General features: G+C 40.4%; 2 protein-coding genes across 4 annotated transcripts; both read right to left on the bottom strand.

The window, feature by feature from the left end:
* Window positions 1–174: 174 nt before the first annotated feature.
* On the bottom strand, window positions 175–13265 carry LOC311269477 (uncharacterized protein). 3 transcript variants are annotated; one of them, XM_084373634.1, is made up of 6 exons: window positions 13202–13265; window positions 5984–6331; window positions 3783–4133; window positions 835–993; window positions 645–743; window positions 175–567 (listed from the first exon to the last, which is right to left on the bottom strand). In XM_084373634.1, the coding sequence occupies exons 1-6, from the start codon at window positions 13245–13247 to the stop codon at window positions 488–490; spliced, it is 1083 nt and encodes a 360-aa protein (XP_084229760.1). In that variant the 5' UTR covers window positions 13248–13265; the 3' UTR covers window positions 175–487. The 3 variants fall into 3 exon arrangements, with proteins under 3 accessions (XP_084229760.1, XP_084229761.1, XP_084229762.1); XM_084373635.1 differs by having other exon boundaries at window positions 835–990; XM_084373636.1 differs by lacking the exon at window positions 13202–13265 and adding an exon at window positions 7705–7753.
* On the bottom strand, window positions 13154–16027 carry LOC311269039 (uncharacterized protein; the record flags this gene model as incomplete). Its single annotated transcript, XM_084373020.1, has 5 exons — window positions 13154–13357; window positions 13450–13566; window positions 13688–13876; window positions 14176–14526; window positions 16015–16027. The coding sequence occupies 5 exons, from the start codon at window positions 16025–16027 to the stop codon at window positions 13278–13280; spliced, it is 750 nt and encodes a 249-aa protein (XP_084229146.1). The 3' UTR covers window positions 13154–13277.
* Between the last annotated feature and the right edge of the window lie 775 nt (window positions 16028–16802).

The raw sequence follows: 16802 nt of genomic DNA, 5'->3' as shown, positions 1-16802 counted from the left end.
GAAACATGAACTGTTAATATGTATTTCTTTCTCCTTGTTTGTCTTCGTGGCCATTTTATACTTTTCCTATGATTTAAGACACCTTCTGTTTTAAACAATAACCAGAGACAAAATCGACTTTGAGAGACGTCTGTTTTAATTAGAGCAGAACACTAATACAACAGCTGTTATCAGAACGGTATTCAGCACAAATCATAGACAAATATTTAAATAGATGATAAATGTTAAACATTCAATAGAAAATAGTTTAAAATTTATTTTTTTTATCTGAGTGCAGTTATAATTGTTTTTGATTCTAACTCCAAAAACAAAAATAACCAAATGAATCACAAATCCTATGTACGAGTTTACTTTATTGCTTTATAAAAAAAAAAAAAAAGAAGTGAAAAATGCACAACAGGTGAGAGGCAGTGGACAGCACAATAAAGGTGCGTTGTGTACAGGTGAGGCACAGCATGCTGAAAACAAGGTGAGCTCTGACTGGTCGTCACACGTAGATGTCCTCTACATCTACAGACATCTGCTGTGTGATTGGTGTTTTCATTGGAACGACACGATTACAGACAACTGTAGAGAGAAGAAAAAGTTAGCATCTGTTAGCATCTGTCAGTTTGTGTGTGTGTGTCTGTGTGTGTGTGTGTTACCATAATGAGACTCCTCCTCCTTCTCCTGCTTCTCTGCGTCGTTTGTCTCGTTGCCGCGGTTACCCTGCATCGCCACATAAACATTTTCCTCCAGCTGATCTGAAGCAGAAGAGCAGATTATAAACCAATGATTTTATATTAAAGTGAATCTGTTGAGATTTTCAGATTTTTTCCTGATTGGCTGTTGTACCTGTGGTCGTCCTCGTCGTCTGGCTCCTCCTCCTCCTCCTCATGAGGATGAAGAATGTGATGAAGAACAGCAGCAAGAGGAAGCAGCAGATCAACACGGACACCACCACAGTGCCGCTGGTGCTGGTGCTGGTGCTGGTGCTGCTGCTGCTGCCATCTGCTGACAGACAGACAGTGTTTTTTGATTCTCAGCAGTGTAGAGGATGTGAAAGGTTTGATATCTTTTAAAAGCATCAGTGAGGAAACATCAGAGCTGAGTCCAACTTTATTTGTAAAAAGCATCTTTGTCACAATGTATTTATAGTATATAAAATGAAACACAACAACAATGTGTCTGTATTGGATTTTAGAATTTGGAAAAAAATTTGAACCATTAACTAGTTGCTTACTAGCATGTTTATAGCTGCGTGTCTATTGGCTCTTTATTAGTCATTATAATGAACGTATTGCCTTATTCTGCATGACCATCCATCCATCCATCCATCCATCCATACATTTTCTTCCGCTTATCTGGGGCCGGGTCGCGGGGGCAGCTGTCTGAACAGGGACACCCAGACTTCCCTCTCTCCGGACACTTCCTCCAGCTCCTCCGGGAGGATCCCAAGGCGTTCCCAGGCCAGCAGGGTGACATAGTCACTCCAGCGTGTCCTGGGTCTTCCTCACGGTCTCCTCCTCCTGGTGGGGCATGCCTGGAACACCTCCCGAGGGAGGCCTCCAGGGGGCATCCGATACAGATGCCCGAGCCACCTCAGCTGGCTCCTCTCGATGTGGAGGAGTAGCGGCTCTACTCCGAGCTCCTCCCGTGTGGCAGAGCTCCTCACCCTATCTCTAAGGGAGCGCCCCGCCACCCTGTGAAGGAAACTCATTTCGGCTGCTTGTATCCGGGATCTTGTTCTTTCGGTCACGACCCAAAGTTCATGACCATAGGTGAGGGTAGGAACGTAGATTGACCGGTAAATCGCCTTTTGGCTCAGCTCTCTCTTCACCACGACAGACCGATACCGATCTGCCTGTCAATCTCACGCTCCATCCTTCCCTCACTCGTGAACAAGACCCCAAGATACTTGAACTCCTCCACTTGAGGCAGGAACTCTCCCCGAACCCGGAGGGAGCAAGCCACCTTTTGAACCATGGCCTCGGACTTGGAGGTGCTGATTCTCATCCCAGCTGCTTCACACTCGGCTGCAAACCGCCCCAGGACATGCTGGAGGTCCTGGCTCGAAGGAGCCAACAAGACAACATCGTCGATAAAAAGCAGGGATGAAATCCAGTGGCTCCCGAACCAGATTCCCTCCGGCCCATGACTGCGCCTAGAAATTCTGTCCATAAAAATAATGAACAGAACCGGTGACAAAGGGCAGCCCTGCCGGAGTCCAACATGCACCGGGAACAGGTCTGACTTACTGTCAGCAATGCGAACCAGGCTCCTGCTCCGGTCGTACAGGGACCGTACAGCACTTAGCAGAGGGCCCCCGACCCCGTACTCCCGAAGCACCTCCCACAGAATGCCATGAGGGACACGGTCGAATGCCTTCTCCAAGTCCACAAAACACATGTGGACTGGGCAAACTCCCATGAACCCTCGAGCAGCCTGCGGAGGGTATAAAGCTGGTCCAGTGTTCCACGGCCAGGACGAAAACCGCATTGTTCCTCCTGAATCCGAGGTTCGACTATCGGCCGAATTCTCCTCTCCAGTACCCTGGAGTAGACTTTACCAGGGAGGCTGAGGAGTGTGATCCCCCGATAGTTGGAACACACCCTCCGGTCCCCCTTTTTGAATAGAGGGACCACCACCCTGGTCTGCCAGACCAGAGGCACTGTCCCCGACTGCCACGCGATGTTGCAGAGACGTGTCAGCCAAGACAGCCCCACAACATCCAGAGACTTGAGGTACTCAGGGCGGATCTCATCCACCCCCGGTGCTTTGCCACCGGGGAGCTTCCGAACTACCTCAGTGACTTCGGCCCGGGTGATGAATGGATCAACCTCCCCAGCCTCTGCTTCCTCTATGGAAGGCGTGTCAGTGGGATTGAGGAGATCCTCCAAGTATTCCTTCCACCACCCGACGATATCCCCAGTCGAGGTCAACAGCTCCCCACCTCCTTTGTAAACAGTGTTGGTGGAGGGCTGCTTCCCCTTCCTGAGGCGCCGGATGGTTTGCTAGAATTACCTCGAGGCCGACCGATAGTCCTCCTCCATGGCCTCCCTGAGGCACCCAAGCGCGAGGGCTGCTTCGCCTCTGTGGCTCAGCGTTCAGGTTTTCTTAAAAGTCTCTTTCATCGAGCGCAGGTGAGTATCTAAACAATCGTTAACACAAAACCAAAAATGAAGGGAGGGGGACCAGATGCCACTTCTTCTGTTCTCTCTTCTTCTTCTCTTCTTCCACAGGTGCACCGTCTGTTGCTTAATGCACACGTACGCCCTCAGGAACCCAACCCCGCCTCTTCCAGTCCAGCCAATGAATGACCCGCCTTAGTGGGTGTGATGTGGGCGTGTGTGTACTGTGTGTCTCATTCATAACACTTAATATAAAGGATATATACGCATATTGGGGAAAAGTTTCTAAAACATCAATAAACTAATTTCAAAAATAGAATGAATGCATCCTGTTTTTATTCAGACCTGAGTGAGGAAAAAAGATAAAGTTTTGGACTTAAACGCATCACTCTTGGACTTCTAAAGTTTTGGACATTTGAACCAGTGACGCTCGTGAGCATCATCCTTACAGCTGATATGTTTTCCTCTGAATCACCACACCTCTGAAGAACTGATACTTTCTACTGCATTTTTAACATTTTAGGGATTATTGAGGAATTATTATCGAACCAATAGATGAAGCTTCAATCTACTTCCTGTTGTAGATCTTGTAAGACTTTAAATAAAAACATTGTTGTACAAATTTCAGCCTTCCTGCACAAACTTCAAAATATTTTAATAATATTTTCTCACCTGTCTCAATGGTCAAATCAAAGTGATGTTTGTCATCATTGAACCATCCAGAGATGTCCACTCTACATCCGTACCGTCCAGCGTCTGAATCTGTGACGTTCAGTATTGTCAGAGAAACATCTCCTTCATCCAGTCGTCCCAGTAACTGATACCTGCTGGAAGCTCTGGTTCCTTCTATCACTTTACGACCGTCTGTGGAGATGAGCTTGTTGTTACAGCCTGATAGTGGTAGGTCTCCTCGTCCCCAGCAGACTGACAGCGCTCTGTAGTACTTGAAGTTGTATGTACATGGCAGAGTGACGTTCTGACCGGTTTGACCAACAACGCTTTTGCTGCTGCCACATTCACTGACTGTAGAGAAAACAAGAACAAACAAGTAAATTAACTTCAGGTTTTGTCAGCATCAAAAATCTGCTTCTTACTGAAACTATCTCAGCTGTCAGATTGATGTATCACCTGTTTCAAATTGTTTTGTTACTGTTTTACTTCTTCTAAATTATGTTTCTTTCACCTCTCTCACCTCTTTCTTTCTGTTTTACTGACAGACGACTTTGCTTTATTGTGCCTTTTTTTTTTAGATTAGATTAGATTAGATGGACATTATTTATCCCACAATGGGGAAACTCACTTGTTACAACAGATCAATATGCAACAAGTACAGGAAAAAGAGTCAGAGAAATACGAAAATAAATAGAAAAAAACAAGATATTTACAAAAAACAAACAAGTGAGTGGAAAGTGATTGTTCAGGTAGTGTTTGAGTTAAACAGTCTGATGGCTGTGGGGATGAATGATCTGCGGTTGGTGTGAGAGTCTGCTGCTGTCCATGATTGACGTCAGCTTGGCTAACATCCTCCTCTTACCCACCACCTCAATTTTTGCAACTCGCCTTTTGCTGAGTTGCAACTCAAGACAATACAAACTGAACCGATGATGAGATACTAAAACCCACAACATGTTGGTTTGTGTCCTTCACCAGACCACCGAAGCGCCTTCAGAGCGTGCAGAGCCTATTATTATCAGATGATCTGTTTATGTCTGCCTGTAACATCTTTTTCTCAGAGTAACATTTGTTATGTTACTCTGAGAAAAAGATGTTTGGTCTCATGTGACAGCTGAATCTGATGACCTTATTGACTGCGACAAATGATTTTCCTTAGTACATAACTAATTATAACAAAATATATAATACTGAAAATGAAAACTGGGCTGCAGGAGAAGTGAAATGAAAATAAAAGCTCAAAAACTGCAAAAGAAAATTGGTATGGAGGGAAAATTTGTTGACGAGAACAAGAAAGGCTATTGTCAGTAACAGCAAAGTAGTAACTGTTGTTTTCCTCCACAATTCAACTCAACTTTATTTATATTGCACTTTACAAACAAGCATGTAAAACAAAACAAAGACAGGAGGCAAACACAAAGAAAGACAGAAAAGACTAATTAAATAGAGTGAAGATAATGATAATAATAATAATAATAATAATAATAATAATAATAACAGCAATACTTTTACAAGTTAGAGTTTCTTTTTTTTATGTTATTCACTACTCAAGTAACTTCTTCAGTAAGTACTTTTGTACTCAAGTAGTTCAAGTTCGAGTAGTTCAAGTAGCATTCATCCTCATGCTGATAAAGTCAGGTTAGGGTTCATAGTCCACAAACCATTTCTGGAGCTTCACAGCAAAACAGTGTTGCAGCATTCTCCGAAACAACTGTAGCTTCCCAAGTTTCCCAAATTGATTGGAAAAGACATTATGAACATCCTTTATATAAAGGATATACGCATATTGGGGAAAAGTTTCTAAAACATCAATAAACTCATTTCAAAAACAGGATGAATGCATCCTGTTTTTATTCAGACCTGAGTGAGGAAAAAAGATAAAGTTTTGGACTTCAACGCATCACTCTTGGACTTCTAAAGTTTTGGACATTTGAACCAGTGACGCTCGTGAGCATCATCCTTACAGCTGATATGTTTTCCTCTGAATCATCACACCTCTGAAGAACTGATACTTTCTACTGCATTTGTAACATTTTAGGGATTATTGAGGAATTATTATCGAACCAATAGATGAAGCTTCAATCTGCTTCCTGTTGTAGATCTCTCTGCTGAAACTCAAACAGTTTTTTAATAAAAAAAATAGTTGTGCAAACTTCAGCCTTCCTGCACAAACTTCAAAATATTTGAACAATATACATCACCTGTCTCAACGGTCAAATCAGAGTGATGTTTGTCATCATTGAACCATCCAGAGATGTCCACCCTACATCCGTACCGTCCAGCGTCTGAATCTGTGACGTTCAGTATTGTCAGAGAAACATCTCCTTCATCCAGTCGTCCCAGTAACTGATACCTGCTGGAAGCTCTGGTTCCTTCTTTTACTTTAAGGCCGTCTGTGGAGATGAGCTTGTTGTTACAGCCTGATAGTGCTAGGTCTCCTCGACCCCAGCAGACTGACAGCGCTCTGTAGTACTTGAAGTTGTATGTACATGGCAGAGTGACGTTCTGACCGGTTTGACCAATGACGTTTCTGCTGCTGGATTCACTGACTGTAGAGAAAACAAGAACAAACAAGTAAATTAACTTCAGGTTTGGTCAGCATCTAAAATCTGCTTGTTACTGAAAATATCTCAACTGTCAGATTGATGTATCACCTGTTTCAAATTGATTTGTTACTGTTTTACTTCTTCTAAATTATGTTTCTTTCACCTCTCTCACCTCTTTCTTTCTGTTTTACTGACAGACGACTTTGCTTTATTGTGTCTTTTTTTAGATTAGATTAGATTAGATGGACATTATTTATCCCACAATGGGGAAACTCACTTGTTACAACAGGTCAAGATGCAACAAGTACAGGAAAAAGAGTCAGAGAACTACGAAAATAAATAGAAAAAAACAAGATATTTACAAAAAACAATAAGATATTTACAAAAAACAAACAAGTGAGTGGAAAGTGATTGTTCAGGTAGTGTTTGAGTTAAACAGTCTGATGGCTGTGGGGTTGAATGATCTGCGGTTGGTGTGAGAGTCTGCTGCTGTCCATGATTGACGTCAGCTTGGCTAACATCCTCCTCTTACCCACCACCTCAATTTTTGCAACTCGCTTTTTGCCGAGTTGCAACACAAGACAATAAAAACTGAACCGATGATGAGATACTAAAACCCACAACATGTTGGTTTGTGTCATTCACCAGACCGCTGAAGCGCCTTCAGAGCGTGCAGAGCCTATTATTATCAGATGATCTGTTTATGTCGGCCTGCAACATCTTTTTTCCCAGAGTGACATCTATTATGTTACTCTGAGAAAAAGATGCTTGGTCTCATGTGACAGCTGAATCTGATGACCTCAGTGACTGAGACAAATGATTTTCCTTAGTACATAACTAATTATAACAAAATATATAATACTGAAAATGAAAACTGGGCTGCAGGAGAAGTGAAATGAAAATAAAAGCTCAAAAACTGCAAAAGAAAATTGGTATGGAGGGAAAATTTGTTGACGAGAACAAGAAAGACATTATTGTCAGTAACAGCAAAGTAGTATCTGTTGTTTTCCTCCTCATTTCAACTCAACTTTATTTATATTGCACTTTACAAACAAGCATGTAAAACCAAACAGACAGGAGGCAAACACAAAGAAAGACAGAAAAGACTAATTAAATAGAGTGAAGGTAATAATAATAATAATAATAATAATAATAATAATAATGATAATAATAATACTAGTACTAATAACAAACACACATGGTCATAAAAACACAAGCAGAGGCTTCAGAAGGAACAACGAGCACAAGAGAAGTTTGTTTAAAGTTAAAAACCTCAGCAGAATGGGAGAAAGACCATTTTTTCTTTTCTATTGTCCTGTTTTTATCACTTTTAAATGAGGAAATGACATGAAAGAAGTCAGTAAAGATCAGAGTACCTGTGAGGAGAGCGAGAAGCAGAACGATCTTCATGATGAAGCGAGTCACACTGATGCACTGTCATCACAAACACTGCATTTAACCACACAGCTGCATTGCACACTGTAAAAAATGATCCACGAAATAAAAACAACTAGCAGAGACGACATTATGAATTAATAACTTTTAAACAGTAAGTGATGAATTAATATCAATCAATTAAAGGGACATGGGGCAGGATTTGTGAAAAAATAAACATGCATTTTAAGTTTTTTAATGCTAATGGGTGATGAAGCGTTCAAAACCAAAAAGAATGAGCCCACCCACGTATCTCTCCATTGCCTTGAACAGGCTGTGTGCTGCATAATGTACTGCAAGTCGTGGTCCGAATTTCCCGCGCAGCCTTGCGGATGTGACGTCAGATAACGCTGAATGTGCGTCCTCGACGGCTTTCGACTTGGATACGGGAAGAAGACAAGCGTGGTGGACCCAAACTAGTGTTTGGGTAGTAATGGATTCTGCTATGGCCAGCAAACGACCCACCACCACACAAAGTCCACTAAAAAGTCATACTAGGGGATAAGGCATCAGCTGCACTGCTGTGAAGAGTTCATGCGCGCTCCCACGCCGGCTCAGCTGATGTCACTATTGAGTCTCATTTCTTGATCCTGCCCCAAATTCCTTTAAGACCTATGAAGTAAAAATTATTTGTGATAAATGTTTATAGTCAAATTAGAATTTTTATATTTTCTTCATCATTTACTTTTTTTATCTCATATTTCTCTGGCAGGAATGAAATATTGTGGTTTGGTCTTTATGTATGATTTAAATCTACTGATATGATTTCATCATATGGACCACAGAGATAAAGGAACTATCTGAGGTCATCTCATCACTTACTATATCTTAACCAGGCCGATGACTTCAGAGCCTCTAACGGTCTACAGTGTGTTAGTGTGAACATATTGGTCAGATGAATCGTAGGGTATGTTCAACACATGACTTCCTGCTTGCGGCATTTGGTTTCGGCTGCTTCCTCGAATTCAGAGTTTTATTTCATCAAAGGCTGACAGTGCCACGCTGCAAAAAATATCTGCAGCTCGTTGTCACGTTCGCTGAAAGTATAAAATTTTTTAACTAAGACTTTTAAAAGTAAATTATAGCCAACCACAAACAAATAGAGTTGCGTTTCTTGTTCTTTCTACAAAAAGAAATAAAACAATGTGGAGATATTTATTAATATCCTGATAATCAACAAGTGTTGCACATACACAGTATTTATTTGATAAATTATCTTTTCATGTATTCATTTTTAGCATTTATTTGTTTGCTTATCCCTTATTTTAACAATTCAAATATCCATTTATTTATTTAAGCCTTTATTTAAGTGTTTGCTTCTCTATTGATTAATGAATAGGTCGTGTTTAGTCCTTCATACCTCCCTTCATCCTCTGTGGCGTGTGAAAACAGGTGTCGAAAAACTCTAATACAGCAAAAATAAAAATAATATACATTAAATAAGTGCAGCTGTACCATTCAGTGCCTGTAGATGGCACAGAAACAGCATAGTTATTAAAGATGCTACTGTGATTATCTGCCTGACACATGCAGAGGCTACAGCCTTTAGAAGATGCTTATAAACTGTATTACAGATTTTATCAATGAGTTAAAATACATTTTGACTTGTCTACATCATATATTTGTCTCTCATAAGTTAAAACATGTGTGCCTCCCCGTCGGGACCACTATACTAACGAGGAGTGCCATATTTAGTAAACCTGCAATACCCATTTTGTCCACAACACCGGGGTCAATGGACAAGTGGCGCTGTCGAGCTGAAACAAATAAAACATAACTATGCATTTTCTTTTGTTTCATTTCACAGGAATATAAACGACACAAATCACTAAAACAAACTACAGTTCAGACTTTACGACAGTACAGCAGGATTTTAAGAAGAAATTAATTATTTTCCATCACAATGAAAATAAAACACTACTTTCTCTCATTAGACAGCAATTAAAATGTGCAACAGTCTCAGCATGTTGTCCATAAATTACAAGCAGAACTCCAGTCCATGATTTAAACTAGGCTGGGGGATAAAAACTTAAAGACTAATCCTGTTGATAGATGTTTAAAATTAAGCACACTGCAGGTGATCTCATTAAATTAAAAAGTTACATTATTTTACTTGAATAAACTTAAACTTCCTGCAGATAACTGATATGAATTCCAAGTAAAAAGGAAACAATATTTGATCACATCACAACAATAAAAGCACCATTGAGCTGCAGAACAGCGCCACTCTGCAGTCAATGAGGACATCTGGTGGCCAGAGAGCGGAACTGCAGTAAATTATGACCACATGGCAGAAAAGAACAAGCTAATTATGTGATATAAGATTATAGTTCACAGTTTAGTTACAAAGATATTGTTTGTTTATGTAACTGCAATCATTTCACTCATAAAGATATGAGTGCTTTAGTTATATTACAGGTAAAATGCGCCATATCCCTCATAAATATGTGTTTCTTACAGCATTTTGGATTGAATTACATCATTAAAATGTTCAATTCAAACCTTTAACCAGTAACAAAACCAATGCTGGTACATAAAGTCTATCTAACATGTATTAATAAATGTATTAGTCAGGTTTTGGTGGCACACAGTATCTTACATCTACTTGATGGATATTTGTATTAATCTAAATAAATATAACAAATACAAAAACCGTCTGAATCGCATTATATGATCTTAATTGCTCTGTAAATAACATACCTGAACTACTTTAACCAATACTTTTACAACTGTTAGTGTGTAAGTAACTTTTTGAGGCGGGAAATATGAACATGATTCATGTATTGTAGCCTAGCATCGTTAGCTAACTTAGCTACTGCGGATTAGCCGTGCGGTCTAACAGGTGAATAAAGTCAATACAACTTTAACAGCAGTGGATAAGATCGACCATGAAGATGAAGTAAAGGCTAAATGCTGCTTGAAGCTTCTCGAAGATGACAACGTGGTAATGAAGTATAAAACAGATAATAACGGGAATAATTAGCAAGGAAAGGAATAAAAACGCTGCGTCACAGCCGCTGGAACAGGTCGACGCCATCTTGTGAAGTAACAACAACGAGAGCACCAAACTACAGCAAGAAAACAACTATTTTATCTTCATCATCACATGCTGACAGCAACAAAACAAAGAAGCAAACTTACTTTCTCCTCATGTGCCAGGAGCAGAGTTTAACATCCATCCGCATCATCGACCACCGTCTTCCTCAGGTAGTTATAACAATATGTCTGCTGACCAGCAGAGGGCGCTACAGGCACTCTGACAACACTGAACACGTTTTATTTAATGTGAGGACAGTTTCACTTAAAAATGCCGTTTTTGTTTGTATTTTTATCTGCTTGCTTTTATCTAAAAGTACCCAAATGAGTTAAGATTTGTTATGATATGAACCACGTAAAGTAAAGTCACATTTTGTCCTTTTTACTGTTCACATGGGAAATATAAGTCTCTGTCTCACCTCAGCACTGATACCTGCTGTATAACTTGCTGCCGTCTGCTCTGTAGACGTCTGTGGAGCTGAAAGAGATCATGACTGTCACATTAACAGATATAATGTGACACTGTGACCTCAAAGTGTGTTCCAGATGAAGACTGATAAGTATATTTGTCACGAGAAAGAAACCACAACATAACACTTACTGTCAAGAATTTTAACAGGTTAAGTGTCTTTAGAGATGAACAAAGAATGACACTGAAGGACTTTCTAGGTGATTAACGTGTTTTTGCTCTTCATTTGACTGACTTCAGACAGAGTTTGATTCACCAGTTGGCTCAGCTGGTGGTAGTGCTCTCTTGCCTTTGATCTGATTGGTTGACGTTACCCTGAGATAGCCGGTGATAGACGAGACGGGTTCGTTCAATCACCCGCCAAGTATTTATTTATGTTTTTAAGGGCCTGCCCCTTTGTCAAACAGCTTCTGGTAATGACTTTCCAGATTGTTCTGTGTAACAAACCATCTGGTACATCAAGTTTCGCCCTTCATTGGGTTTTTAAATACAGACAGAAGCAGAGCTTTGACTGCTGAGTGGTGAGAGGACGGTCACCTTCAATGTGCCAACAGAGCTCGGGAAGTTTCAACCTTTAAAATGTGGAAGAAACATGAACTGAAATATGTATTTCTTTCTCCTTGTTTATCTTTGTGGCCATTTCATACTTTTTTATACTTTTCATATGATTTAAGACACCTTCTGTTTTAAAAAACAACTAGAGACAAAATAGGCTTTGAGAGACGTCTGTTTTAATTAGAGCAGAACACTAATACAACAGCTGTTATCAGAACGGTATTCAGCACAAATCATAGACAAATATTTAAATAGATGATAAATGTTAAACATTCAATAGAAAATAAGTTTTTTAAAAAAATTATCTGAGTGCAGTAATAATTGTTTTTGATTCTAACTCCAAAAACAAAAATAACCAAATTAATCACAAACCAATGTACGAGTTTACTTGAATGTTTTATATAAAAAAAATAAGAAGTGAAAAATGCACAACAGGTGAGAGGCAGTGGACAGCACAATAAAGGTGCGTTGTGTACAGGCACGGACGTAATTTGGGGGGGGGACACAGGGGACATGTCCCCTGCACTTTTTCAAAAGGCCGTTTTGGTCCCCTGCAGTTTTTACTGTCCAAAAACAATGTCACGCTATGGTAAACAGAGACACGTCAAGCACTAGGACCAAGCGGAAAATGGCCGCTCAAGCTGAAGCCTGTTTCCCTTAGTTTAGACCGCCCACAAGCTCCTCGATTGGCTCTGCCGTGTCTTGTATGATTGGCCGTCCCCGCTGTCACTCCATCTTGCTTGCACACCGGTCTGCTAGTTGCCCAGGAGTCCTTATTGATCTGCCACTGTAAGTTGGGTGTTTGTTCTGCCTGGGTCACGTCAGCTAGAAGCATTGTAATATCAGAGGTTTCATTAACATTAACGTTTGAATCGGTGTCCATATGCATATGTGCGTGCGTGCGTGTGTGTGTATGTGTTTGGTAATTAGGCGCAGCCAGGATGTCTAAAAAAAGAAAAGTGGACATTAGAGACTTCTTTAGAAGTCAAAGTGTAAGTTACTCAAAGAAATGTGTTACACCCATCCTGCAAAACCTTCACTGACTACTTACACTGAATTATGGATATTTTATTCAATTTCTCCCCACCTGTGATATTCCTGCCAGTTTGACCTGCCCACCACTGGGTGGTGCTATGTAAATGAGGTCTGTTTACCATATTCCAAAAATAAGTGTAAAATTGGTGGTACTGAGTTGGAGTGAAGTTGACTAACAAGGTGAAACACAGAATTGGGTGATAATGTTTTGCTACATGCTTTACAACCAGTCAAACCAAAAAAGGGAACAGTTAACTTAAAAGTAGCAATAGAAAACTAGAAGAACTACTAGAAAACACAGTGAACTGAAAGAGTTTTATTAAAAATACTTGTGTCCCCCCCACCTCTGAAATCAAAATTTCGTCCTTGTGTACAGGTGAGGCACAGCATGCTGAAAACAAGGTGAGCTCTGATTGGTCGTCACATGTAGATGTCCTCTACATCTACAGACATCTGCTGTGTGATTGGTGTTTTCATTGGAACGACAGGATTACAGACAACTGTAGAGAGAAGAAAAAGTTAGACAAATTAGTGTGTGGTAGTGTGTGTGTGTGTGTTCGTGTGTGTGTGTGTGTGTGTTTGTGTGTGTTACCATAAGGAGACTCCTCCTCTTTCTCCTGCTTCTCTGCGTCCTTTGTCTCGTTGCCGTGGTTACCGTGCATCACCACATAAACATTTTCTGCCAGCTGATCATTTTCTGCCAGTCGATCTGAAGCAGGAGAAGAAAAAAAAAAAAGATCTGAAGCAGAAGAGCAGATTATAATCCAATGATTTTATATTAAAGTGAATCTGTTGAGATTTTCTGATTTTTTCTTGATTGGCTGTTGTACCTGTGGTCGTCTGGCTCCTCCTCCTCCTCATGAGGATGAAGAAGATGATGAAGAACAGCAGCAAGAGGAAGCAGCAGATCAACACAGACACCACCACACTGCGGCTGTTGCTGGTGCTGGTGCTGGTGCTGGTGGTGCTGGTGCTGGTGCTGGTGCTGTTGCTGCCGCTGCTGATGCTGCTGCTGCCACCTGCTGACAGACAGACAGTGTTTTTGATTCTCAGCAGTGTAGAGGATGTGAAAGGTCTGATATCTTTTAAAAGCATCAGCGAGGAAACATCAGCATCTTTGTCACAATGTATTTATAGTATATAAAATGAAACACAACAACAGAGTATCTGTTTTGGATTTTAGAGTTTGACTACCGACTACTGCATTTGTAACATTTTAGGGATTATTGAGGTCTTTAAATAAAAAAAAAATAAAAAAAAAGATGTACAAACTTCAGCCTTCCTGCACAAACTTCAAAATATCTTAATATTTTCTCACCTGTCTCAACGGTCAAATCAAAGTGATGTTTTTCATCATTGAACCATCCAAGGATTTCCACCCTACATCCGTACCGTCCAGCATCTGAATCTGTGACGTTCAGTATTGTCAGAGAAACATCTCCTTCATCCAGTCGTCCCAGTAACTGATACCTGCTGGAAGCTCTGGTTCCTTCTATCACTTTACGACCGTCTGTGGAGATGAGCTTGTAGTTACAGCCTGATAGTGGTATGTCTCCTCGACCCCAGCAGACTGACAGCGCTCCGTGGTTCTTGAAGTCGTATGTACATGGCAGAATGACGTTCTGACCGGTTTGACCAACAACAGTTTTGCTGCTGCCGGATTCACTGACTGTAGAGAAAACAAGAACAAACAAGTAAATTAACTTCAGGTTTGGTCAGCATCTAAAATGTGCTTGTTACTGAAACTATCTCAACTGTCAGATTGATGTATCACCTGTTTCAAATTGTTTTACTTTTTCTAAATTATGTTTCTTTTCATCTGTTTTACTGACATATGACTTTATTGTGTCTTTTTGTAGATTAGATTAGATCAGCTAGACATTATTTATCCCACAACAGGGAAATTCAATTGTTACAACAGCTCAACATGCAGGAAAAAGAGTCAGACAAATACGACAATAAATAGAAAAAAATAAGATATTTACAAAAAACAAACAAGTGAGTGGAAAGTGATTGTTCAGGTAGTGTTTGAGTTAAACAGTCTGATGGCTGTGGGGATGAATGATCTGCGGTTGGTGTGAGAGTCTGCTGCTGTCCATGATTGACGTCAGCTTGGCTAACATCCTCCTCTTACCCACCACCTCAATTTTTGCAACTCGCCTTTTGCTGAGTTGCAACTCAAGACAATACAAACTGAACCGATGATGAGATACTAAAACCCACAACATGTTGGTTTGTGTCCTTCATCAGACCACTGAAACGCCTTCAGAGCGTGCAGAGCCTATTATTACCAGATGATCTGTTTATGTCTGCCTGCAACATCTTTTTCTCAGAGTGACATCTATTATGTTACTCTGAGAAAAAGATGTTTGGTCTCGTGCGACAGCTGAATCTGATGAGCTCATTAACTGCGACAAATGATTTTCCTTAGTACATAACTAATTATAAAAAAATATATAATACTGAAAATGAAAACTGGGCTGCAGGAGAAGTGAAATGAAAATAAAAAGTTCAAAAACTGCAAAAGAAAATTGGTATGGAGGGAAAATTTGTTGACGAGAACAAGAAAGACATTATTGTCAGTAACAGCAAAGTAGTATCTGTTGTTTTTATCCTCATTTCAACTTAACTTTATTTATATTGCACTTTACAAACAAGCATGTAAAAAAAAAACAAAGACAGGAGGCAAACGGGTCAGTGACAAATAAGGGTTTGCATTATGAGCAATTCAAAAATGTTTTAAAAAATTTGAACTATTTTTTACGAAAGGTAAGACTGATTGCCCCTGAATATGTCACGTGGTGTAACCACAACAAAAGGAGAAATAATAAATATTTCTTTCCACCTAGAGTGTATGCAAGTGTACTTACGAAAAGTTACTTAATTTTAAAATATCACATGAAGATAGATTTTATTAGGATTATTTTAATTTAAAATCGTATGTGTTTTTGTAATATAGAGCAGGACAAAAAATACTTTGTGCTTTGTAAATGATATTTAACAAATTATGTATAAACTGTTAAAAAATCTGTTAATACATTGCAATAGAGGATTACAACTTATTCTACATGGCTTTTCCTGTATATTATAATATTTTTCTGAAAAATGCTGGTTACACCAATTGACACAAACCAGTTACACCACCTGACGCGTCTACAGTCAAAGGCCATTGTTTGTTGAAGAAACTGGCTATAAAAATCAAGCAAGTGAACAAGTGAATAAGGTCAATTGAACTTTTTTTTGTTATTTTCAATGAAGAAAAAAGTGGTCTCAGGGCAGAATTCGTGTTTTTCTGTTTGAAGGCAACGTAGTTGGAAAAAAGGGAGTAAACTGTCTCTTCTGGTCTCAGGGCAGAAGTTGTTTTGAAGGATTTCCTTATGGCTGTTTAGTCTCATCTTGTCCCAGGGCAGAGACCATTGTTTCCCGCAATTTTGTCTGAGGGCCTGGTCTCAGGGCCAAAGTTGTCTGAGGGCAGGTGAATCTCTCCTGGTCTCAGGGCGGAAGTTGTCTGAGGGCAGGTGAATCTCTCCTGGTCTCAGGGCAGAAGTTGTCTGAGGGCAGGTGAATCTCTCCTGGTCTCAGGGCCAAAGTTGTCTGAGGGCAGTTGAATCTCTCCTGGTCTCAGGGCCAAAATTGTCTGAGGGCAGGTGAATCTCTCCTGGTCTCAGGGCGGAAGTTGTATTTTTCTGTTTTAAGGCAACATAGTTGGACAAAAGGGAGTCAACTCTCTCTCCTGGTCTCCTGGGGAAGAAGTTGTCTGAGGGCAGGTGAATCTCTCCTGGTCTCAGGGCAGAAGTTGTCTGAGGGCAGGTGAATCCCTCCTGGTCTCAGGGCAGAAGTTGTCTGAGGGCAGGTGAATCTCTCCTGGTCTCAGGGCCAAAGTTGTCTGAGGGCAGGTGAATCCCTCCTGGTCTCAGGGCAGAAGTTGTCTGAGGACAGGTGAAT

This window comes from Pagrus pagrus (genome assembly GCF_965226575.1).
Source record: "Pagrus pagrus genome assembly, chromosome: 14".
NCBI lineage: Eukaryota > Metazoa > Chordata > Actinopteri > Spariformes > Sparidae > Pagrus > Pagrus pagrus.
The sequence above is the reverse complement of the archived record's forward strand: the minus strand, read 5'-3'. Positions and strand labels throughout refer to the sequence as shown.

What these genes read in the sequence shown, in the direction of transcription:
- LOC311269477 (XM_084373634.1), bottom strand. Translation starts at nt 13,247, where the DNA reads ATGCTGTGCCTCACCTGTACACAAGGACGAAATTTTGATTTCAGAG. An exon ending in GACGACGAGGACGACCACAG is followed by an intron (nt 744 to 834) that starts GTACAACAGCCA and finishes CTTCTGCTTCAG; the next exon opens with ATCAGCTGGAGGAAAATGTT. An exon ending in GGAGGAGGAGTCTCATTATG is followed by an intron (nt 568 to 644) that starts GTAACACACACA and finishes TTCTCTCTACAG; the next exon opens with TTGTCTGTAATCGTGTCGTT.